This window comes from Hippopotamus amphibius, chromosome 2 (assembly GCF_030028045.1).
Source record: "Hippopotamus amphibius kiboko isolate mHipAmp2 chromosome 2, mHipAmp2.hap2, whole genome shotgun sequence".
Classification (NCBI taxonomy): Eukaryota; Metazoa; Chordata; class Mammalia; order Artiodactyla; family Hippopotamidae; genus Hippopotamus; species Hippopotamus amphibius.
Genome location: NC_080187.1, coordinates 194975010 through 195001821, shown reverse-complemented (window position 1 = coordinate 195001821; position 26812 = coordinate 194975010). Strand labels below are relative to the sequence as shown.

Genomic DNA, 26812 nt, shown 5'->3' with positions numbered 1-26812 from the left:
ATTCCTACCTGTATGCCCTGTGCTGAATGATACAATGTTTCTTTGACTCTTCCTTGCAGAAATTCCATCACTTGTTCATGTTCTGAATCCAAAAAATATTTGATTATTATAGTCAGCTAGGCAGGGAAGTTTTGTCTTAACTTTTTATCAGGCATTTTCATGTAGCAACAGTGCTATTGCATAAACTATATTGCTTTTGCAAGAGTATAGGAAATCTTTTTTTTTTTTAATCTTCAGACGCCATTGTATCTAAAACCAAAGAATTGAGTTTTAAAAACATAGTTGTTTGCAGGATTGCTTGAATCTGATTATATAATCCTTTGTGATGAGGCTGAATTGTAAGTGGCAGTATGATGACTGTTACTTAAGAAACTGGAAATATTGGCTTGTTCTTTCTTCACTGGTCTCAATTTTACTCATTCAAAGACTTCTGAACATCAAAGGAGGTTTATGATAAGCACAGAGACATTAAAATTATAAATTACAGGAAGTAGTCAAGATAGGGTAGAAAAAATAATCAGGCCCTAAGGGTTATACATAGTTGGGCCTCAGATTTTGCCGTAGGCTTTTTGTCACCCAGAGTATGAAAGGGAAACTCTGCCTGTTATTTATAATCCCAGTTACTTATGTAACATTTTATTGCTAAATATTAGCCATTCTTTTTTCTTTAAAATTATTCTACATTTTTAAATTCTGAGAATTTTAAGTATAGTTTTTTTTATATTTTTCTTCTAAGTTTCACATATGCAGATATCTCAATTTTCTAAGATACTTTATGACCTAGAAAGTCATGGAAGTTTGGAGATTTGGGCAGAAGAAAGGGCAGGGTTGATAGGGAAGTATGTGACTAAACCTTTAAAGACAGTAGTCAATAATGGCAAGGAAATAATGAGTAAATGGGAATATAAATGAAGACGAGAAGGCAGAAAAAAATGTTTGATGTAGTGTTATTTTTGGTCTGTGTGTGTGTGCATACCCGTGTGTGCATACAAGTGCCCACCAGTGGTGGGCTGACTAACGAGAGTTGGTAAATCAACCAGGGATTTGTTTACTGGGAAGTAACTCATTTCTGACTTTTTGTTTTGAATTCCTCAACTAGGATTGACCTTGTATTTACCACTCATTAATGACAAGGGACAAGCCAGCTGTCTGGAAGCCAGAAATTAAATATTATCAGATATGTGATGAATGTAACGGTTTTGAAATATAAGAACTTACAGAGTAAAAATCTGGTGGTATAGGGCTAAAATTTGAAAACTCAAACTTCTAAGCCAAAATGTTCAGAAAATACTCTTTTGTCGTTTTAATAAGTACACAGAATTTCAGGTTCTTTTACTGACCACAGTATTTTCATTGCTTTGGGTGGTGATAATTTTATGTTATTTTGGGAGAGATGTTCAATCTGGGTTCCCATTCTGGTTTTCATATTTTCATCAAATGCTAAGATTTTGTGATTCTTACATAAACATATTTAGTCTTCCAATTTGCTGAAGATAAAGTTTAGCTTATTGAGAATTAGAGAACAAGCAAATATAAAGAAAAGACAATCTCTTACAAGTGTACTCCATTTTTTCACTGTCAATGCATTCAGTGGTACTGCCCAAGTGACTTCTGCATTGGGTCCAGAGACTATTTTACAGCTAACGAAAAGTGTAGGAGAACCTTTTTAGAAATCAGTATCCTGATTTTACCTGATTGCGTTGCATTAGTGTATTTGTTTACCTTGTCATTTTTCTGAAAAATATCCACACAGGAAAAGAACAAAGAAATTGCTATATGTCATTGTTTCTCATTTTGGGTATTGACCCTTTTCAGAATCTGCTGAAAAATATCAACCCTCTTGCTAGGATAAAACAATGCATCTATGTATATGCATAAACCATTTTGTGGAAAATACACAAGGTTCATAAATTCTCTTAAGAAATCTTATTAAACATAATTTGGTTTTAGTCAGAGAATAAAGCATTAATTTTAGAGAATTGAGGTTTAAAACAGACTGTGTAAGGACAACACTTCGTGCAAGCAGAGTGTTAAGTAGTGAGCATGAAGCGCTGTTTTGTAACTTCTGAGGAGAGGGAAAGTGTTCTAACATGTACTCCATACATTAGTACTCTTGCAGATGGATTTGTCCTAGAGAGTACCCCATATTCCTGCGCTGACTCTCATATTCTGGATGGGCTTCTGATAGAGAAGCTAATACAAAAGGACCAGGCCTAGAATGTAATATCTAGGTCCCCAGGACCTATATACATATCATCTCTGAGTTGTAGATTGAGATTAGAGGAGACCTAGAAGACACCTCCTTTTGGCTTAGGCTTTCACCTGGTTGCTCTTCTAGAAATTGCTGTGCACTAGAGGTGACAGGTCCACTGCAATGAATGTTACCTAGTTCCATCTTTGTCCAAGAGAACTGAGCAGAACTGATCTTAGTGTGTATGCTCAAGTTTTCAATTCTTAATTAAAAACAACTGTATCCACTTTTTATTTCTGCTGGAGTTTTAGGATTCACACATACCAACACACAGTCAGTGGAAAATATGAATGTTGAGAGTACTTAGAAGTAGGAGTCATGCATGTTGTAGAGAGAAGGAGGTTGAAAGGACAGAGTGTATTTTTGAGGACCAGCCTATGTTGTAACCATATTCCCATGAGGTAAAAATATAAGAAAGACTAAATTAGGTTAAGCTTGAGGGTAATTTTTGTAAATTTATGTGCCAGTTATCTGGGATTAGTAAAGCTGGAACAAAACAAAACAGCACTAGAATAGTAGATTGTTGCCTTTTTAGCACATCTTTTAAGTATACAGCTAAATCTAGAACTTGTGGTTTTGAGAGACAGGATTTTGTTTCCTTTTGTGGTAGCATTTTCTCAGCTTTTTGTCCCACAGTCCTTCTGCATGTGGCATGGAGTGATAACACCCATACAATCAGGAATATTCCCACAAAGGATAGTGGAAAGGACAATATTTTCTACTTGAGGATTTTCAGGTCCTGAAACAGTGGTGAATTAGGCTTAATGCTTTACACAGAGCCAGAGAAATTAAAAAATAGGGTCAGTTCAAGTAAGAAGGAAACAAAATCTGTATAGCTCTAAGTTTGTGCCTGTGCATCTATGATATGTGGCTAAAAGCACAGTTCTGGCAGCCTGAACTTAAGGAGGCAAAACAGAAGGACACCAGTAAATTTCCTCAATAACACTGACTTAGTTCTAATTCTTTCTTTTTTTCTTTTTCTTTTATTTTTTTTGGCCTTGCCACACGGCATTGTGGGATCTTAGTTCCCTGACCAGGGATCGAACCCGTGCCCCCTGCAATGGAAGCACTGAGCCTTAACCACCAGATCTCCAGGGAATTCCCTAAATCTTTCATTGTAAATATCAAGTCTTCTGGGAGCTTTGTCTGATATCTAAATTGAGTTCCCCCCTAAGCATTTCCACAGCACCATAATCTACCCCTATTATATCTATCAAGCGTCACTCTGAATTAGACTTTTCTGAATGTACTCCATAAGACTGTCCTCCACTTGAAATTGGAACAACAGCTCATTCTCCCATTGCCTTCTGGAGAAGACCTGGATTTCACTTGAATTTTCTGACATATAAATACTTCTTTTTTCCACTCCTACCTTCTAGCCAATCTTTAAATTACTTAAAACATAGTTTTCCTTCTAGAGCCTAAGTTGCCCCCAACTCATCACATAAGCAATCAATAGGTTGGTATGATGAATTCTCTGTTATCCCTTAAAAGACTGTTGAGACCTAGAAATTCCAATAACCGATATGGAAATTAGAACTCAGAAAGTACCCTCTCTCTTGTTTATTCTTTAAAATGTAAATGTTTTTGCTCTGGGCTAGAGGTTTGGTGATTACCTAATGCAATTTATTTATTTTAAAAGCAAATATTTCCTTGTCTCATTTAAGAGAATTATATAGGTAAAGTCATTAAAAAAAAAACCTCAAAAAACTTTCAGTGCAAAATGTCAAATCCAAGAGAAGAATAAATGATAATTATCTGGAAAGGGTAACAGCAAGCCTTTATCACTGTAACCAGAAATAAGCTGAAATAGGAAGAAAATAAAATATGATGGAACATTAACCATTCATTATTTCAACAAGTGTTTGAGAGCTTGTTCATGTCTAGTGCTATGCTGGGTAACTGTAAGAGAGTTGGTTCTTGTTCTCATGGAGCTTAGTGGGTTAGAGAAGAGAGGCAAATACTGATTTATTTTATTTGTGCTAAGTTTTAAGAAGGAAGAGCATAAAGTACAATGAGCTCTTCTCCTAAAAACAATAAAACATCTTGGGAGGGTATAATAGAACCAGATGAGCTGGGTTAAGACCTAATGAAGAGTTGCATATTTAAGCTGAACTAGAGCTCATCACATTATTTCATACCCTGTTCTTTTAACCTATAGAACTTTGATCAAATGGTAAAGTTAAATTTTTAACTTCATAATAGTAGAGATTGTTAGAAAATATAATTTTAAACACCCATGCACAAGAGCAACAAACAAATCTGATTTTGAATGAACTTAATAGAAAATTCTTTATGAAGAAAAATTTAAAACTCTTCCAAAGAATTTTTAGAAGGATTGTATAAATTGTGAGATTTGAACCTTTAAAGTGCAGTTTTTAAAAAGTTAGTTGAAGTGATTTTTGAGTCACTAGCTATAATTTTGGGGACTCTGATAAATTAGTGATGTATCAAGAATGAAAAAGCACTAAGAGTGTTAGAATGGTTGAAATGCTCTCCTAATGTACAAGGGATGAATCACCTCCTTACCACAAAGTTTTTCCATGGCGTGGCTTTAAGAATACTGGCATAGTTAGAGAGGAGGATTAAAACAACTGAGGTGGGGCTGTGAGGCTTGCCAGGAGGGGAGTGCTGGAAGCAAGGAATTCTAGTGATTTAGTGGAATACAGAGGTGGCTCTGGGAGAGAATAAGATCAGGTGGGCCAGACCATTGGATGCATAAAGGGCAGTAATGACAGAAGAGGTTTAAAAAAGTTAGCATCCTTTTTTACCTCATCTCTCATTGCTCCCCTTTGTGCATCCAGTGCTGTAGCCAGACTGGAAATGGTGAAGGATCAGATATGGGAGGTTGTTAATAGAAACAGCTGGACTTTACCACTGATGACTTATTGGAGACAGGAGAAAGGGAGGAGGCATAGATAATTCTAAGATTTCGAGTTACAGAAAGCAAAAATAGCTGTAATTGGGACAAGTTTTGTACTCAGCCCAGCACTCCCATGATTATTTTTAGTTTGTGGTAGGCTAGATGTACCAGGATCAGTCTGTGCTTGTGGCCAAAGTGGTACTGACAGTAAATGGGATGATAGTATTTTATAACTCCAAAAATTGGCACATGGAGAATCAGATATTATTTAAATTGGAAGGGGCCATCTAGTTTCACAATTCCTTTATTTTACAAGCGAGTTTGCTGAGTGTCACAGACTTTAATTGACCTTCCCCAAAGTCTTGGAACCAGTTCATGACAAAGCTGAAATTAGAACCCAGATCTTCTGGTTTCGAGTATAGCATTTTTCATACTTTTTGCAAGTTACTATAAAATTTTTTCATTTGTTTTCTATTTTATTGGCGGATCTATCAATTTTAAGATCTACTACAAGTATAAATGTTGATGTTAAGATCTATTATTTAGCTATCAAAATTTAGGTAAAAGATCTAAGTTGAATATGGAATTAAAGCAGATTGGCAAGTTTATCTTCTAAACAGATGATTTTGGAATAATATAACAGTAAATAGTTGCTTGATCATAATAGCTATGCTCAATTGATGATAATTCTAATTGTGTGTATATTGGCTGAACTAAAACCAGTTTAATCTGGTTCTAGGAAATATTCTTTGCTTGGCTGATTGAAGTTGATGATAATGACCACAAAAGTCATCCAATAAAACATTAATTAGAAGCATTACATTGGCATTAAATCCCACTGCTTGATCGTTATCTTTATCAAAGGATACTGCCAGCGTTACCTTTTAAAGGGGAAATAGAGCAATATGAAACTGACTTTGAGGAAAGAAATAATTAGCGAGAAAAAAAGTATTGTTTCTCTTCTTGCCAACCTTGTGTAGCAAGGTGATATCTTTACAATAGCCATTTACAACTAAACTGCAACTTCCATTCAAAATAATTGATCTCCCCACATTTGCACAGAGGTTACTGAATAAATCCACTTGAACAAACACGATTACAAGGGTGGCATTGTCTGCCTGCTTCAACTGGTTAAATCACTGAAGGAACCGGTGGGTATTCTTTCTTGGTGCTATTACATCATCTCATTTTCTTTTTGGCAAGCTATCATTCTCATTGACTTCTGGTCCATTGCCCCCATTTTTTAGAATTGGCAGATATCCACTTTTGTGGATGCTCTCTATCCTCCCTATCATTGCTCCTTCAAACGATAGATAAGATCAGGCTGATTGAAGTGGGAGCAGTTGAGAGAGAGAGGGTAAGAACCCCCAGAGAACTGTAGTTGGCCTCTTGGTTACTTTCACACAGGGCCTGAAGTCAAATAGTTTTCAGGGTCGTGGTGGTGGTTCCCAAAGATTGGTCCTCAGACCTGTGCTAGTCTAACATAAGCTTTTCATTTGTCCATGGCAAAGATGGCAGCCTTTCTCAAGAGAGACTGCTTTTTCTGAGATCATGACTGTCAATTTTTCGTTATTAAATGCCTTTTTTTTTATGAAATGACAGTGGATGTAAAAGATAGTACTTTCTTTTTTTCTTTCTAATTTTGCTTTTAAGAAAATTTAAAGATCTTCAGGAGCTTTAGAAAGCTTATTTTAGCAAACGTTAGCAAGCTTATTTTAATTTTTTATATTGTCATTGTTTCAGATCTTTATAGTTTATACATTATTGAAAAAAGTCATAAATATAAAATTGTGTGTATTGCTGTTTCTTAATGGATTTTTATGCATTTTTCTAAATAATGTAGTTATTTTAATGGCTGTAGGATATTCCATCATGTTGACATAACATCACTCAAACCATTTTCCATAGATAATTTTTAAAAATTCTTTTTAACTTTACTATACTATAATAGTAAAACATTGATTTTCAATATGGTTTTAATTGATATTTCTTTGATTAAACATTCCTATGTGTTTACTCTTTTTATTTCACCTTATGTGAATTCTTTCTCTTTTCAGCTTTTGAAATAGCAAGTTTAATTAAAATAGCATATAGGGGCTTCCTAGGTGGCACAGTGGTTAAGAATCCACTTGCCAATGCAGGGGACACGTGTTCGATCCCTGCTCCAGGAAGATCCCACATGCCGCGGAGCAACTAAGCCCGTGTGCCACAAAAAAAAAAAATTGCATATAGAATAATATAAATAGGAACACTTTATTGACCATATAGTATAGAAATATTTTCCCTTCTACTTTTTATCTTTAAGAAATATTTAGATTTTATACATTTTAATCTGCCAATATTTTCCTTTGTGTGGATTTTTCTCTTTTCAAGCTGAGAAAGGTCTCATTATTCCATAGGTCAAATAAATACATATTGAATATCCTGTTAGTTTTCCCCATTAAAATTTAGATGTGATTCTTTTTACCTGTGAGGTATTTATTTTGATGTATGATCTAAATTGCTGTTTCTCAGAGTGTGATTCAGAGATCACCTGCATCAGAGGCAGAGAGCTTTCTTGTTAAACATGTAGACCTCCTTTGTCAGAATCTCTGCGAGTAGGACCTGGGAATATACATTTTCTACAAGTTTCTAAGATAATACTGATATTAGGATTCTATTTCTGCTGTAAGAAATTGCCACAACTTTATGGCTTGAAATAACATACATTTATGGTCTCACAGTTCTGGGGTCAGAAGTTTAAAATGGGTCCAGAGGGCTGTGTTCCTCCTTCTGGAAGCTCTAGGGGAAAGTCTGTCTCTTTGACTTTCATAGGTTTCCAGAGGCCTCCTATTTTCCTTGACTCATGGCCCCTTCACCTATCTTCAGAGGTAGCAGTGTAGCATCATCTTTCATCTCTGACCACCTGCCTCTTTTTTATAAGGATTTGTGATTACATTGTGCCCACCAGGATAATCCAGGGACCCCTCCTCTCCTAATCTCGATTAACTTAATCACATCCTGAAAGTTCCTTTTCAATGTAAAGTTACATATATACAGGTTCCAGGACATCTTTTGAGGGGACGTTACTCTGTCTACCATGATACATAGAAAAATTAAAATTTGAGAAACATTGGTATATGGTAGATAATATTTTTTCCTTAATCACTATATATATATTTGAACTGTTGTTAAATAATATTCTGTTCTGTCTTGGAAAGTTTATATAAGGTAAAGGTCTTAAAGTTTTATATGTAATTAGTAATTTTAGGAGTTCTCTATTTCAGTAGTCTTTTACGGTAGATATTTCTTATCTGTGATTTTAAAAGCCTTCAAAGGCATGTGTCTTTATTTGATTCTCACTGACCCTTCCCCCAATTTTAAAAAATTTGATTAAAAAAAATTTCAGTACATGTGTTTGAAACAAAATTCAAACAGACAAAAAGTGTATAAACAAATAGGGAAAATGCCTTACCTACTCCTATGCCTGCTTTCCCAGGGATAAACAGTATCTATAGTTTTGTGCATGTATCTCCATTCCCTGTCCTCATATAAATATATATAATATTAGATATCTTAAAACTGTTTTTAAACAAAAATAGAATCGTACTCTGTATACTGTTTATAACTTGATATCTTTATGTAAGTGTTCGTGAGCATCTTTTGAAGAGATACAGAGAGCTACTTAATTCTTTAACTTTAGCATAGTTTTTCATTTTAGAAATGTATCATTTTGACTTTTTGAAGTCTCGATTATTCGATTTGTTTATTATAGGGAATAGGTGAATCATTTATGTCATACTTTTTAATTTTTGTTGTATAGACATGTATAACATAGAAAGTCTATATGTAAAATACAAATGTCTAAATTCAGACATTAGACGTATATAACACAGGCCTGCTCAACCATTTTTCTAATAAAATACAGAATGCCCAGTTAAATTTGAATTACAGATAAATGAGTAATTTTTCAGTAACAATTACTTCCTTTTCCCCTTTGGTTTTCCAGCTCATTCACAACTCTTCTTTTGCAGCTTTCAAAGTGTCAGGTGTAGTTTGGGTAGCCATGGCATTTAGGAATCTCTATCAGATATAATAGATATTGAGGAAACAATCCTGAGATAAGTAAGCACCTCATGTCTCAGTGGTGAAAAATAGGGTTCAGAGTGGTTCCATGGGCAGAGAAACAAAATTCTGTCAATATTGCAGAATAGTAACCATGTAAACTGGAAAGTCCAGTTAGAATTCAAAGGAAAACAGAGATTGGGAGTTAGATATCAAGATGTTTAACAGTAAGGCCCAGAATCAACATTCAGAGACTGGGTAACCAATACACAATGAGCAGTAAGAATGACCTTGATACTAAACCAAGAAATACCTGAGGCTGAGTCTCACTCCATGATTCTTTCCTGAGCCAGAATTGTAATTGGACTAATTGGGGAGTAGAGTTTAGGTAGGCACACTGGTTGAGACTTGGATATAAGTCCTCAGATTTTTAGCATTTTATACACACAAGAGATCTTGGTTTACGGCCTCACTTTACCATTATGTTGCTCCGTGTGTCTAATGTGTCACTTTACTTCTCTGAAGTCTAATTTCTTCATCTGTAGGTTAATGAAAATACATACTCTTGAAGGTTCCTTTGAGTTCTGTAACTCCTGAATTCTATACAAAACCCAAGACTCCCCCCACCTCGCCCCACTTTTTAACTTATCCCCTATTGTTTTGCCCACAGAAGCTGCTTATTTTTCTTTGATGATAAAGGCACCAGACTTGATTTTAATTAACTCTAAGTGGTTTGGCTTTTTTTTTAAAAGATTTTTCCTATCTATTTTTTTTTTAATTTATTTATTGCCTGTGTTGGGTCTTCGTTGCTGCGCGTGGGCTTTCTCTAGTTGCGGAGAGCGGGGGCTACTCTTTATTATGATGTGAGGGCTTCTCATTGCAGTGGCTTCTCTTGTTGTGGAGCACAGGCTCTAGGCATGCAGGCTCCAGTAGTTGTGGCACGTGGGCTCAATAGTTGTGGCTTGCAGGCTCTAGAGCACAGGCTTAGTAGTTGTGGCACAGGGGCTTAGTTTGCTCTGCAGCATGTGGAATCTTCCTGGATCAGGGATTTGGCAGGTGGATTCTTAATCAATGCGCCACCTGGGAAGCCCTCTAAGTGGTTTTGAATGCACAAAACATAACATTGAAACATTTATTTATAAGCAGATGTAATTGTACAGTTTTGTCAAGCATTGTAAGGATAATGTTTCTAAGTGGGATATCCTCTTACTCTTTCTGGAACTTCATAATCTAGACCTTTTCCATGATATCTAAATTGAGAGACCTTAAAAAATAAATAAATAAATAAATTTTTAAAATAAAATAAATTGAGAGACCTTTAAACTAGGGAGACATAGGGGAAGAATGGAATAGCTGTCCAAATTCTTTTAATACCAGGAATTCTTGAAGATATGTCTGTCTGAGGAGCTTTCTAGAATCTATGCCCTGAGTTGGTAGGGTAACCCTAAAAATGAGTCATTTTTGTGTGAAATGAAAAATAATGAACTTTCGTAATTGAGAATTATTAAGAACTCTTGGTAGTGGAAAGTGAGCTCTTAGTGATGGTTCTCTACTTACTGATAATGTTTGTGACCTAGGGCAAATTATTTTACAAATTTAGTTTTCTCATCTGTAAAATGAGAGAAAGACCTACGTCATCGCATTTATTTTTATTTTAAATTTAAGAAACAGTATGGTGCTCACTATGTGCAAGGCAATGTTCTAAATATTTTACAAATAGCAACACAGCCCTTTTAACTACTCTCTGAAGGTCAATACTATTATTATTGCCATTTAATAGATTTTTTTAAAAACTAAGGGAAAGAAAGGTTGTATAACTTGTACAAAGCCATACAACTAGCAAGTAGCAGAACTGGCTGCCTAACCTCAGAGTTCATGTTCTTAACTATTACTTTATGCTACAACATGAGAGTTAAAACGGGGAAGCACTTGATAAAACACTCCACAGCTCAAGGTGATAACAGTCATCTTTGTTTCACTGAATGTTGGGTTATGTGACAATTAAGATTTATAGCCACTTTTCAGAGAGCTAGATTATTATTAAAACATACATGGGACTTGTTTTTCAGATGGAACCTCAGAATATTCATTGCTTTAATCATAATTTTGAATTTTGGTGGTTACTGTATAATGTAGATGTACAGCAGAAATATTTGGTTGAATTTAAACAAACCACACACAGGTCCAGAAGGTTGCTTTTAAAAGTCAGTCCCTGATAAGTGTTTACAGATCACTTGCCTTTTTCATAATAGAGTGCTGAGGATTTTTTAAAAATTCAATTTAAGTTTTCTTATTGTCTAACAAAGCATATTTTTGTGTTTGAAGGTACTCTTCTGTCACTGAAAATATTTGTGTATTTATGAAATAATAGTGCACATATAAATTTGCTTTCATTTATAGCCACCGCCACTTTTTTTTGCACTTGTCATTAAAGTCCGCTTAGAGACTTCTCATGGTGCATAAATCAGGTTTCATTAGGAATGAGGAAACCTGGATTCTGATGTGCAGCAGTATACATACAGCTTTAAGCAAGAAAGTTATCTTTTTACCTTACTCTCTTTTCTGGAAGTAAGGTAGATTAGGCTACATGATTTCTAAAGTCCTTTACAATTCTCACTTAAAACAGAAACACTCAACACATACCTTTGAGATTGGAACATATAAATAAAAAACCAAAGATATTTCAGTGTATGTAGAACTTAACCCATCAGGAGATAAACATCTATGAAATATTAAGAATCTTTTTGTTAAGAAATGGTTGGGTTAGTGTAACTGTGGAAGTGCCTGCAGTTTGGGAGGGGGTTGGCTAAAGTTAGCAGTACAGTCGGTCCATGGAGCAGAGTGAAACGTACCCAGGTGGAGGTGAAATTTATGACCTTAGGATGTGTGCCAATACCCTGAAGTAACCATTCACAGCGCAAGGGCTTATGTAAGTTCTGGGGAAGAGTATGAAGTAAGTGAAAGATCAGTGTGGAAATGAGTTAGGAAAGGACTTTTTGTAGGAAAAATGGAGTCAGGTAAGTTCTTCAGAAAGCTTGGGATTGGTGGAAAGGAGAGGAGGAAGGCATATTTAATAGGTAAAAAAGAAAAATCAGTGGCACAGGGTGAGAAATGAGTAGAGTGTGGTATAAACAGCAGTTTGGGTAGAACAAAGGGACCATGTAGAGAGCAGTAAAAGATGAGATTAAGCACCAGAGGTGGAGTCTTAAGCAGGGTCACCTCAGTGTATAACTTCGAGAGGCAATGTTCACATCAGAATCTGGCAATGCACAGCCAAAGTAGCTGGCTATGTATGTTGGCCCTGGCCCTAATGTCAGGCTTAAGACTGGGTTCAATAGGCAGTTAAGGAGCCAGTAAAACAAACAAACAACAAACAGAAAAACTTTGAGCTGAAAGGCATTTGATGGAATGGCTTTTCAGGAAGATTTATCTGCATCAGGGTATACGATGAATAAGAAGGGGCCTAAGAGTCCTAGACCATAGCTAGGAGGCTGGTGTAGTAATTTATGTGTAAAGTAATTCGAATCTAACTTAGTAACTGTTTTGAGGTTAAAAGGGAAGATTTAATTTCAAGAGAAATGTGAACAAATTAGTAAAATCAGTGATTGGATTTTAGGACCGTAAAGAGGGAGAATCTCCTGTCCCTGTACCATAGATTTAAAGGGAACTTATTCTATTCTCTTTTGGGATTTGGAGACAATTTTGTATGAGTGATGATTTTGCGTGTGTAATGCTTTATTGTGATACATGAATTGCCATTGTGTTAAGAGAGGACTAGGAAAGTAGGCTTTTGTATTTATCATCTGTACCCTTCAGAATAATTGACAATATATGTCACATCTATCTAATCTTCCATCATCACCATCTACTGAGATGGCTATTGTCAAAGTCACCAAAGAATTCCTTATTGTCAAATCCAGTGGTCATTTCTTTGTTTATATTTTATTAAACATCACTAGTGTTTGAGACCATTGGCCTTGCCCTCCATGAAACTTTTTTTTTTCTTACAGCTTCCATGATACTGTATTTGACATATACAGCTCCTTTTGCTGGTTCATCATCTTCTGCCAGATCTCTACTTGTTAGAGTGCCTCAGGCCTTTGTCATGAATTCCCTCTGTATGCTTCTAGATAACTCTTCACTCTAAATACTACCCAGATGCCAATGATTCCCAAAACTGTACCCCCAACCCTGGAAAACAACAACCTCCTAAGTAGCATACCTAGTCTGATTCTTTTTTTTTTTCTTTTTTTTAATTAATTTATTTATTGGCTGCATTGGGTCTCATTGCTGTGCACGGGCTTTCTCTAGTTGCAGAGAGCAGGGGCCACTCTTCATTGTGGTGTGCGGGCTTCTCATTGCGGTGGCTTCTCTTATTGCAGAGCATGGGCTCTAGGCACACAGGCTCAATAGTTGTGGCTCGTGGGCTCCAGAGTGCAGGCTCAGTAGTTGTGGTGCATGGGCTTAGTAGCTCCACTGCATGTGGGATCTTCCCGGACCAGGGCTCAAACCTGTGTCCCCTGCATTGGCAGGCGGATTTCTTAACCACTGCACCACCAGGGAAAACCCCCTACTCTGATTCTTTTTCCCCTGTTCTATTATCAGCAGAGCAGTCAGGGTGATCATTTAAAAATGTAAATCAGATCATGTCATTTCTTTAGTTAAAACCTCCAATGGCTTCTCATAGCATTTAGGATAAAATCTAAACTACTTTTCCTTGCTTCAAAATCCTGTATGATTTCAGTCCCTGACCACTATTCTAAACAATAGTTCCTACTACTTTCTGTCTCTGCTACTGCCATGCTAGCCTTACTCACCTTTTAGTTTCTGGGACATTACTCCTGTATTCTCACCTTAGATTCTCTGCTCAGAATGCTCTTTCTCCCAATTTTTGAATGGCTTGTTCCTTGTTCAGACCTTGGCTTATATGTTATCTGCTCAGAAAAGCCATCCCTCAACAGTCAGTATAAAGCATTCACATAATTACTCTCAATTTTTGCAATTATAGCATAGCACTTAACACCATCTTCATACCTACATACTGGTTATATCAACTGAGTCCAGTTCTCTGAGCATAACCTCTTCTACTAATTCTTAACACCCTTTCTCAGATTCATCCATATGTTTCTCATATTATCAGTATGAGATGCTAGTTCTTACCTAATTATTATTATTATTTTTAAATGGGATCTTCCTGGAGCTGGTATCGAACCCGTGACCTCTGCATTGGCAGGCGGATTCTTAACCACTGTGCCACCTAGGAAGCCCTCCTAATTATTTTTAAAGAGAAAAAAAGAAAACAAAGCAGAAAAGTGTTTCAAACTGCTAAATTCTAATTTTTCAACACCAGAACCAGCATGCTGTTACCTATGTGTGTCTTCTTCACAAATTCCTCTACAAAGTAACCAAACTATGATCTACTTGGCTGGGGTTTTACCAGACAAAAACTCTAATTAGTTAAAATATATGCCACTATGTAATGCTTTTATTTACATATTATTTTTCAGTTAATAGTCTTTATTATTTATCTAATGCCAGTCAGAGAATAGTAATTTATTTAAAATTTAGTTTACATGTTTGTGTGTTTGCTTTATAGGACTGAAAATATTTTGTTGTATGTATATCTTTCTATGTGTGTGTGTACATATAATCCCACAAACACATAATCATAGCATTCTTTCTTTTGAGAGTTGTGTTTCACTTAAGTTGTAGATAATCTTTCCTTGTCAGAGGTAGGTTTAAATCATTATTTAAGGTAAAACTGTACCACAGTATATTTAACCAGTCCCTTTTTATTGTACATTTAGATTGATTACAATTTTTTTTGACTGGTATAAACATTTTATTTTAATTAATTAATTTGTTTGTGTTTGTTTTTGGCTATGTTGGGTCTTCATTGCTGCTCACGGGCTTTCTCTAGTTGTGGTGAGTGGGAACTATTCTTCATTGTGTTGCTTGGGCTTCTCATTATGGTGGCTTCTCTTTTTGCGGAGCACGGACTCTAGGTGCGTGCTTCAGTAGTTGTGACATGTGGGCTCAGTAGTTGTGGCTCAAAGGCTCAGTAGTTGTGGTACACGGGCTTAGTTGCTTCACGGCATATGGGATCTTCCTGGACCAGGGCTTGAACCTGTGTTCTCTGCATTGGCAGGCGGATTCTTAACCACTGCACCACCAGGGAAGTCCTGGTATAAACATTTTAATAAATACCCTTCAACATTCAGCTCTGTGTGCTTGTTCTATTATTTCATTGTAATAAATTCATAGGAGAATTTTTATTCATATTACCAGATTGTCCACCATAAGTTTGAAAGGACATTATTTTTAGAGAAACTTTCTTTCTAGCAATCCCGCAGGTGTTCTCATGCTTCTCTTGCCATTTTATTCCATACATGAGTGGTGAAAAATCTACTGCCTTCTCAGGCTTTAGAAGTAAATTGAACAGCATGTACAGCAGCCCAATGATAGGAAGAACATTCTTCTTCCATTTCCTTTAGACAGAGCTTCAAAGTATCCTAGGTTTTTGTTTTAAATCAAGGATCCAGAGATTCCACCATTAAGTGTTTATGATGAGTACTGGTTCAGAGGGGCTCCTAGTTAGGGCCTCCCAAGAAGGAAGTGGTGGTTCTGACCTCTTCCCTGGGGTTTTTATGAAGTACTTTTGAAGAGCAGAGATTCATAGACTCTCAAGATTGAAAGAACCACTGCAAGTCTAATTCAGCTAACACTTGACAGCTAAATCCCTTCAGCCACACTCTTGGCAATTGTTTATCAATCTGTTTGTGAACATCCTTAGAAATGAAGAATTTACTCCCAAGTTAGTCTGTTTCACCTCTGGGTCATTCTGATTGTTTAAGGTTTTCCCAGTGGTCAAATTATTCACCTCTTTCGTTGGCAAGAACAGACGAAGAGCTTTAAGATGGCTTAACTCCAGAGCCAGAAGAGTGTGCCACTAAAAAGGAGCCAGTCTGGTCATGGCTTCTAGTCAGACTGTGGTGTAAGCACTATCTTCATTGAGGTCTTGGGGGCAAAGGGACTCGAGAACTGTGTTTTGATTGATTAATTCCCACTCTCTTAATGATCTGTCATTGATAGCCTGTGAAAATTTATAACATCCTTTCTGTTCTTTTCAAAGTTATGTTTTACATCAAATAATTTATCTCTTTTAAAATGTATAGCTACTAGGTAAGCCTTAGCAGCCCGTATTTGTCTAGCTTTGAAACACTTTTTGTTTTTGTAAAAGTAAATTGTTTTCAGAGACCCCTAAATTATACCTTATTTCTGAAGTAAGCTATGTCCTTGAAGTATCAAGTCATATCTAATGAATTTTCTTTAGTATGACATAAAATTTCCCAGTTCCTTAGTCATATTCTTTACTACAGTAAACTCTGCTCTATGGCAGAGGTTTTAGAGATTGAAATTATCAAAATTTTAATAATGCAACTTTTCTGATGACTGCTTTGATTTAGTATTCTCATTTATTAAAATTCAGACACCCATAAATTTTTCCTGACAAGTTCCTAAAGGTTGACATCATGTAGTCACATACATTTAGCTAATATTTTGTTTCATAATACCTTTATATAATCCATATTATTCCTTGCAATACTTATGTAATAGCTACATAGATAGCTGATTACCTACATAGGTAACTACTGTCATCTCTAATCTTTGTTTGACATTTTTCATTTAAATATTTAATACCCTGGCTAAGCTCAGTAAGTCATCCAAAAGATTACAGACTCCAGTCATAGTTTTGGAGTTTTTTTAGTTTACTCTCTGAGGAGGTAATGGCCAAAGCAACCAATTTCAGTCAAATATTAAATTATCCAAAAGTGCTTTTTCGTAACAGTTTAGTTTTTATCACTTTAAACTTGATAATTTCTAGTATGTGAGTAAACCATTTCCTGGTAGGGCTGTTTTTTTGTTTGTTTTTTGTTTTGTTTTACAGTAGGTCCTTATTGATTATCTGTTTTAAAAATAGCAGTGCGTACGTGTCAATCCCAAACTCCCAGTCTATCTCCCTCCTAACTTTTCTCCTTGGTAACCATAAATTCATTCGCTAAGTCTGTGAGTCTGTTTCTGTTTTGTGAATAAGTTCATTTGTGTCATTTTTTTTTTAGATTTCACATATAAGTGATATCATATCATATTTGTCTTTCTCTATCTGACTTACTTCACTCGGTATGAAAATCTCTAGGTCCATCCATGTTGCTTCAAATGGCATTACTTCATTCTTTTTAATGGCTGAGTAATATTCCATTGTATATATCTTCTTTATCCATTCATCTGTTGATGGATATCATGCTAGGGTTTTGGAGATGAATTATAATGAAAAAAAAAATATGCCAGGACTTCCCTGGTGGTCCAGTGGGTAGGGCTCTGCACTCCCAATGCAGGGGCTTGGGTTCCATCCCTGGTCGGGGAACTAGATCCCACATGCATACCAAAACTGAGTTCACATGCTACATCGAAGATCCCATGTGCCACAACTAAGACCCGGCACAGCCAAATAAATAAGAATAAATAAATAAATATTTAAAAAAGAAGAAAAGAAAAATTAAAAAATTAATATGTGAAACATCTGCAGGTTAGATTGTTTGGAACTGCATAGTAACCAAAAAATATCACACTTCATATATTGCAATACAGGCCTGCATCTTCTGTTGCATGATTATAAAATTTCTTTCTCTGAAACTACTACCACTGTGTAGCAAAGAAAGAAGTATCCTGTGGCTGTCAGTGTCCACATCACAGAATTAGGGCTATAAGAACAAGGAACTAGTTAAGGAAGGAAGAAGGGAGAGGAAGGGAGAAACATGCATTTGGATTTGCCTCTTTTTGTAATATTTAATAACAGTAATAAAACATCTTAACTAAAAATATATGACCTAATAAGACATTTTGACCTTTTGGCTATTGATGAAGTTTTGTGTGTGAAAGTTACTGTATTTGACATCCAAAAATATCATTATCTAAAGATTATAAATGTATTCCTAAATCTTAAATATTTTAACTGAAGTGTACATAAAAACAATTTTATGCCATAATTTTAAATAGTTTTGTCTTAAATAAACTTTGGAATTACCCATCATTATCTGACTTCTTTACCTTGTGAATTAAGAGTTTATTATATTTTAATTGCCTCATTTTTATTCTCTTCTCACTCTTTGTTAGTGAATATACTTGAATTTGAGCTATGACATTAGTTATTTTAGACATAAAAAAAAGGGGTTCTCAAGAATATTTCAAGGACCCATCTTTCTTTCTTTCTTTCTTTCTTTCTTTAATACCAGATACTCTGGATGAATATTTTGAATACGATGCAGAGGAGTTCTTGGTCTCTCTGGCCTTGTTAATTACAGAAGGACGAACACCTGAATGTTCTGTTAAAGGTCGGACGGAAAGTTTCCATTGCCCTCCAGCACAGTCCTGTTACCCTGTAACTACCAAACATGAATGCAGTGACAAGTTGGCCCAGGTGAGAATTCTGTGTTGAATGCTTTTTATCTTTCTTTTAAATAAACTAATTTAAATTGCCATCACCTTTGTTACATCACAATTATAATGTTCACATTTAAGTATAAAATTGGTCATAACATAAAGAAAAAGTACTAATCCTGAACCACAGCTATAACTTTGACCCATAAACAAAGGCTCTTGAAGGCACAGTAGATAGCTTTTCCATCTGCAGGCAGGTGGGTGCCAGTTTCATACCTGCCTCCACACACACAATTTTAAGATTATCTTTGTTACTATGAATTAGCTTTCTTTAGTTTTAATCTCAGCCCTGGTTCATCGACTTTGTGTTCTTATCTATTTAGTAGATTGATGTTCGTAATTATCTTCCCTACACTAATCAGTTTCCCTCTTATATCCCTCCCCTTTTTAATGGGAGAATACTTTTTGCTATCATTAATGTTTTTGTACAATACTGTTAAAAGTATTTATTTTGGTATGTAGCATATAATTTGCTGTAAGGATTTTTCTCCCAGTTAGTTTCTCAAATGTAATCCAAAATTTTAAACTTATAAAATCTTGTCTATTTTGAGTGTTTAATGAAAATCAGTTTTTGATATTTTGCTCTTAGAATGACTCTTTCCTCTATAATTAATGATATAATTAACAAATGAGGCAAGGCTGGGCCATCTTGAGGCCTGTCAGACATTGTGCATGGTAGTTCTTTTTCCACAAAATAGAGCAAAGATATCCTCCCCCAAGAAAATTTGCATGGTAATTGTTGTTTGCTACTAATCCCCACACTCTAAAGCTCATGGTGCTGATGCATTGTTTAATGAGGAAACCTAAATAGACAGACAAGCCTGAGCAAAGCCCTGCAGTAGGCAACTCATTTTCATACAGATGTCTGCTTTACAATTTTACTTTTCAAATTTAAATATAAAATTGGGTGGGCTGTTGAGCCATTTTGCTTATCTGCATCTTCTCCAAGTGTCGCCAAGCCAGACGAACTAGGTCTGAGGTTGCATTGCTGTGGAAGAATAACCTTCCAATCATGGTGGAAGTGATGCTACTACCAGACTGCTGCTACAGTGATGATGGGCCCACCATAGAAGGAATTGACCTAAATGATCCTGCAATCAAGCAAGATGCGTTATTATTAGAGAGATGGATATTGGAGCCAGTTCCTCGACAGTAAGTTGAACTGAGTTTGAAGTTGTCCTTGGAAAATCAGGTTTTCTATTACTTTCTATAAATTATTTTAATAATATATATCTTTGAATCCCTCTATTTATGTAGTAAAATTTACATGTTTAGTACTTATGTGACTTCAAGTGACACTGGTAAATGCACTCCTATACTCTTGAAAGCACATATCCTGACCGAAATGTTTATTTCAGCTTCTGTCTTTCTAAAATTCAGTCATTTTGTACTTGCTGACATTTAGATGATGCTTTTTTTTACTTTCCTTAGGAGTGGCGATCGATTTATTGAAGAGAAGACTCTCCTATTGGCTGTCCGCTCATTTGTGTTTTTTTCTCAATTAAGTGCTTGGCTGAGTGTTTCTCATGGTGCTATTCCACGAAATATTCTTTACAGGTATGTCTAAGGCAGAAAAAGGACAGTGTATATTCAGCTACAGTGGTTAGCTACTGAGTGGTATTTTACTTTTTAAGAAGTTTATTTCCTTCATTTCTAAATATAAGTGGACAAAATTTACTGAAGTTTTTTTCTAAACAAGTTAGAGAAATTTAGATATGACTCAATATGAATTTTGTTTCTTGGTTTAAATTTAGTGTAGCATAGTTTTCAGAGAAATTTTAAGCTTACTTTAGAGAACCAACAATAAATACGTACCACCATTATAAATAAAGTGGAAAAACTTTCTGGGCTGTTGAATTTCCGTAATAGTAGACTTACTTAATTTTTAGATCTTGGAAACTGTAAACACACAGGCTGCTAAATAACTGTCTCTTTAGGTAAGTGGCCATGAGATAGAGAGTATCTCTTAATCACCTTGCACAATTAAATTACCTGAATCTGTTTATTTACTAGTAAACAGAAAGTCCTTTTTTTCTGTTTTGACAATTAATTTTAAATGACAATATTTTTGAACTTTAATGCTTTAGTAGAATAGTGTTCTTAAAAAGAAGATTGTCCCTATTCCAGGCATAATCTATTTATGTTGGTTTTGTTGGAATGACGTGCATGGTAAAGTAGGTTAAAATAAGATCTCAATAGTAATTAATGCAAACAAAGGTAAGTATATAACTTTAAAAATTTTTAAATAATATATAATGGTGATGTTTTATAATCCATTGATTCCATTTTTTTCTGCGTGATTCTAGAATCAGTGCTGCTGATGTAGACCTACAGTGGAATTTTTCACAGACTCCAATTGAACATGTGTTTCCTGTTCCCAATGTTTCTCACAACGTGGCCTTGAAAGTCAGCGTTCAGTCCTTGCCCAGACAATCTAATTATCCCGTTTTGACCTGTAGTATTCACACTAATATTGGCCTTTATGAGAAAAGAATTCAAGAACATGAACTCAAAACCCATCAGCACCGAAATTCTACTGAAGCAGAACAATGTAGTACAAACAGTTCACAACGTCTGTGTAGCAAACAAACTTGGACCATGGCACCCGAAAGCATAATATTACATGCAAAAAATGGCACAACTCCAGAATATACTGCAGCTGTCAAAAATGTCAAACTGTATCTGGGCACTAGCAGTAAAGCTGACTATGGAACATCTCAAGGCAATATTCTGGGCTTCAGTGGTATAGGAGATAAAAAGCCACATGAAACATCAGTGAGAACTTTAAAATCATTTTCAGTGATTGATTCCAGTGAATCTAGCCGCCAGAGTTCCTGGCAGTCAGTTGGTGAGACTAATCCTTTAATAGGCTCTTTAATTCAGGAGCGACAAGAAGTTATTGCAAGAATAGCTCAGCATTTGATTCACTGTGATCCAAGCACTTCACATGTTTCTGGACATCCACTTAATACACAAGAATCTAGTTCACTTAATTCAAAACTTTTCTGGGTTTCACAGGAAAATGAAAATGTGAAAAAATGTAAAGAAACATTCTCCATTTCTTTTGGTAGTCCAGAGCTCACCTCCTCAGAAGACACCAATGAAGGGAAAATTCGAGGAAAACTAGAAACTCCTCGAAGTGACACTTGCATCTCTAATGGTCTTCATTCTCGTCAGTCTGTTGGTGAGACTAATCCTTTGATAAGCTCTTTACTCCAGGAACGGCAAGATGTCATTGCAAGGATTGCTCAGCACTTGGAGCATATTGATCTAACGGCATCTCATATGCCCCGGCAATCATTCAATATGCAGGATTCCAGTTCAGTTCCTTCTAAAGTGTTTAGGAGTTCCTATGAAGACAAAAATTTGTTGAAAGAAAACAAGGATGATGCCTCTGTTTCCATTTCTAATACAAAACTTTCCTTGTTAGATGACATCAGTGAAGGGAAAAACTTAGTACCTAATAAATATTTTAGTTCTTTTAAATGCAGTAGTAAAGTCAAGCCTTCTTTGAAACTTCAAACAAGAAGAAATCTGTATCAGGACAATCCTAGTGAAATCCAAAGTACATTTCGAGAGACACAGAACAAAGCCACTGGTTTAACAAGTCCTTCAAATATGTCTCATTGCAAAGAAAATAACTTAGATTTGACAATCAGATTGGAAAACACTCTTTCTCAGTGTCAATTTAAGGAGCAAGAAATTAACAATGAAATCGATAAACAGTATTCAAATTGTAACAGTATTGACAAACAGATTTGCACAAATAAGCATAAGGACAAAATAATAATAAATGAAAGTTATAATCCGGAATCTTTTAACAATTACCAGTTTGATAATTCAAAAAAAAATGACTCAAAAATAAAAGTTACTGTATTGGAAGTGTCTGGTTATTTGAACAAACATGAAAATGAGTGCTCAAATAAAGACTCTAAAAGACCTAAGTCATGTGAACAAAATACTCAACTTAATAGTATAGAAAATTATCTCAATAAAGATGGTGAAGGTTTCAAATGCAAAAAGCCAGAACAATCGAAAAATGAACAGGATAAGAAAGAAGATCCAATTGATGAAAAATCTCTAAGCTGTTCTCAGAGAAAGAATATGAAAGACTGTTTGTCTATGTGTGAACGACTGAAAAATAAAGAGGTGTTGGTAAGTAATATCTAACATTTCAAATATAATCCTCAAACATTTGTTATGATTTGAATCTTGTTTACAGGAGATCTAATTATAAAGGCCCACCGTGCCCATTATCTACAGAACACACTGTCTGATATAATAAACTTGCTGCAGAGCTAGTGATTAATATCCTTGTAAATAACCCACCCACTTAAGAGCAAATGCTAGGTAAATTCTTCCTGTTGCCCCTTTTTTTGTTTATTTCAATACTATGAACAGTTGCTGGAGAGTAGAAGTCAGAAATGAAATTTGTATCATTAGCTTAATGTATTGTTTGTTAGCAGCTGTGGCCTAGTACAAGCAGTGTGCCCATTGTGTTATGCCACTGCTCAGCTAAGGATTTTAGGAATCTCTGTAGTGAAATCACTGGGCTGTTGGTCAAAATACCTAGGTTCCAGTCCTGACAATTTGGTCCTTGAGTGAAACTGAATAAATCACTTAACTTCTAAAACCCTCAGTCTCCTTGATTTTAAAATAAGAATGATGAATCTCTTTTGCTTATAGTTGTGGTGATAAATTATAGATATTTAAACATTTTGTAAATGTTTAATGCACTTCAATAAATCAAAGATATTTAAGTTAATTCCATTTTATTTGACTGTCCACCAAACCACTTTTTAACTTTAGAAAATTATTATTCCTTTATTTCTCGTTAAATTTTATTTCTCCAAGAAGGATCACAAATTTATATCTCAGTTATATTGAAAACTACTTAATTGCCTTGATCCAAATCTGAATGACCTTGATTCATCTTTTTTATCATACAAATTGGTTTTGCTGGACATTAGAGTCTTAAAATTATGCCTTTCCCAATTAATATTTTTCAACAGAAGATCTCCTCTAACGCATGGGTTTAATCAAATGACAGTTTCCAATTTCCTAAAACTATAATTGTCACAAAAACCTACCCTGGCCTTAAGAATACTAGCTTTTCATGATCCTTTCTGGTACCTAATGGGGAGACTTTGACCATATTTTTCAAGCCACTAAGATTTGTTTTTTCATATGCTCCTTTTAAATATAATTATAAAGTATTTACCATGTGCCCAGGCACTCTTATGAATGTTTTATACATGTTGGCTTACTAAATCTTTTCACTACACTATTAGGTGCTATTACTAATGCCAGTTTACAAATGAGGACTCTAGGCCTGGAGAGGTTAAGTAATTTGCCCGAGGTCATAATGCTAGTTAATGGTAGAGCCAGGACCCCAATTAGTCTTTTCTGATTTTTATTCATGTTTTTATGAATTTTTGATTTCTGGGTATAAACTTGCCTAAATTCTTAAGAATTAGTCTATTTCTTATATCATTTCAAAAATATGGTACTGTGACTGTGTTAAGTATACTTTAAAATTCACATTTATATTTTTGTATCATGCTGTACCAAATTATATTTTTTGAGAATGGCTCTTGCTATTGACATAGTTTTATATTTTAGAATATTATACTATTTTTTTCTGAGTTGTTTTTTTCAAAAATTAAAAGAATTGAATATTATCTTACTAGATGTTAGACTGAGTATTTATAAATATGTTGATAAGGCAGTTGTTTTTGGACATACTTTCTTTAGAATATTTGAGTTTATGCAGCATCTTAGAAAAAGTCCTTGAACGCTGTTTTCTGATTAAAGTGTATATATATGTGTGTATAGAAAGATGGGTCTTTAGTCTTACCACCAAGAATGTAATACCTCAGTACATATTAAGAATAAATCTAAAAACAAAAAAAATCTTAAACATTACCATTAAAATCTAATTCTTTTCCTAGCAGAGAACTATACCACTTAAACACTCAAGTGTCTGGCAGAAACATAATTTTCATTCCTTGGATGGAACCTCAACCAGAGCCTTTCATCCTCGAACTGGATTGCCTCTTCTTTCCAGTCCTGTAAGTGTTTTTCTCTTATTTTATGTTTAGAATTACAAAACATGTAAAATGTTTGCAAATCATTTTATCCAAATTTTAACTGAAAAAAATTAAATACCTTCAAAATAAGTTTCCAGTGGTAAAATATTTTTTCACACATTTGATAGCTAAATGTTAATGTGGATAAAGGGCAGAAAAATGAATAAAAATGAATTTATTGTATTAGGATTATAAAATTTCTCTGAAATTCTTTTGTCCAGCATATTAATTCTTACTAAACGTAAGGAAAATACTTAGTGTTAAGTGGATTTCCTATAAATAGATTTGTATTGTAGTACTGAGGCTAGTTGACACCACCAGCTGGATCATCTAGGAATCAAATTTGTGGCTGTCTTTGACTTGGGACCCGTACAGTTAATCATCTTATTTTGAGACATGTAAGTTTTCCCACTCTGCATTTACAAATAAATTTATAGATTGACTGTGATGATGAAGAGCCTCATTTTGGAGTCATACTGACTTCACCCTAGCTGTGTGACATTAGGTGAGAAATATTACCTGTGAGCCTCAGTTGCCTCATCTGTAAGAAGGGGGTGATGATGTCCACCTTAGTGTTGGGAGGATGATTAGTATTGTTCCTGACATATGGTAAGAATTGATGGTTAGTTGCTAGAGCTGCCATTTCAATTAAACCAGAGGTAAGTAGTCAATAATCTAGCAAACTAAAAACATGTTTATTTTGCTACTGACATAAGATAATTTCTGTTTTTATGTGAGTTTTTTAAGTAAACTCAGAGCATACAGTATCTGGCATATGTTCAAAAAATAATTCTTGAGTAAGAGATCTAGATTTGTAACTTGGAACTTAGGTGTTTATTTGAGAGAAGTTGAATTCCAAACAATTTAAAATAACCCCAAATGTTTGACCTGCCTATGAGGTGCTTTCGAAATTCCTAAGTGATCAGGAAGAAACTTGCAACATCATGCTGGTGTAAAAAGCACTACAGACTTCTGTTCAATATGGTGGACTGAGTTGATACAAGAAGATCCTTCCTGTTTCCCAAACACAGAAATCCTGGATAAAATATTAACACATCTTCTCAATACATAATACAGTGTAGGAGCAAGAAAGATAAATCTCCAAATACTAACTTGGGGCAAATTATTACCTTCTGGGATATCTAAATCTGATATAGTGCTCTTGCTGGATCAGGAGTCAGGTCTACATTGATCATAGCTGGGGCCTAAAACCAAACTCCATAAAGCCAGAAACAGAGAAGGACAGCCATTTTAGAAATGGGAGAGGAGAAGAAAACTCACCTATTTACTTAAGGGTGTGACAGGGAGATATAGAGTAGTTGGGAAAAGAAGCCCCCAAAAGAATTTGGACCTAAGCCTAAGTCACCCATGGGTAGGGGGTTCCGAATTTGTGCTGTCTATGAGAAAATGTGAAACTATCCCACATCTGTAACCCATGACACCAAGGATTTATTTTCATGGAAGATAACTCTTGCTGAAGATGATCTCAGGTGAATTAAAATTACAAAGCACCTTAAAATCCCCAACCCCGGGGCCATGGACCAATAACAGTGAGTGAATGAAGCTTCATCTGCCACTCCCCATTGCCCCTCATCACTCTCAATTCTGCGTGAACCCCCTCTCCCCCCCCCACCCCGTGGAAGACTTATCTCCCGTGAAACTGGTCCCTGGTGCCAAAAAGGTTGGGGACCACTGCCTTAAAAGAATCAGCAAGAGCAAGAAGTGGGAGAATTCATATTTAGGAATCCTGTTATCATAGCAACTTGAAAGAGAATTGAAAGTAATTCTTTTTAAAATGTTCCAAGAGATAAATGAAGATAAAGACAGGGAACTGAGATAAGAGAACATGTGGGATTAGAAAAATAGAAATTAAAAATATGAAAAAATATAATTGAAGTGTACACACACATGCACATACACATACAGATGGATTAAATGGTGGAGTGGAATCAGCTAAATAGAGATGTAGTCAATGGATAGACACATACTAAGAAAGCACCTAGAATAAAGTACAGAAGGCAAGGGAAATGGTAACATATGAAACAGCCCTGGAGGATAAAATGAGAT

At 35.3% G+C, this 26812-nt stretch overlaps 1 protein-coding gene across 8 annotated transcripts in view; it reads left to right on the top strand.

The window, feature by feature from the left end:
* Nucleotides 1-26812, top strand: part of ATOSA (atos homolog A) — a 67858-nt gene that overhangs the window by 26100 nt on the left and 14946 nt on the right. For 7 of the 8 annotated variants that reach the window (XM_057722294.1, XM_057722295.1, XM_057722293.1 and 4 more), the window contains 5 exons: nucleotides 18452-18636; nucleotides 19606-19808; nucleotides 20088-20213; nucleotides 20963-22811; nucleotides 24608-24727. In XM_057722294.1, coding sequence (XP_057578277.1) covers nucleotides 18452-18636; nucleotides 19606-19808; nucleotides 20088-20213; nucleotides 20963-22811; nucleotides 24608-24727 — 2483 coding nt within the window. The remainder of the gene's footprint in view (nucleotides 1-18451; nucleotides 18637-19605; nucleotides 19809-20087; nucleotides 20214-20962; nucleotides 22812-24607; nucleotides 24728-26812) is intronic. The other variant, XM_057722292.1, reaches the window with a different exon arrangement.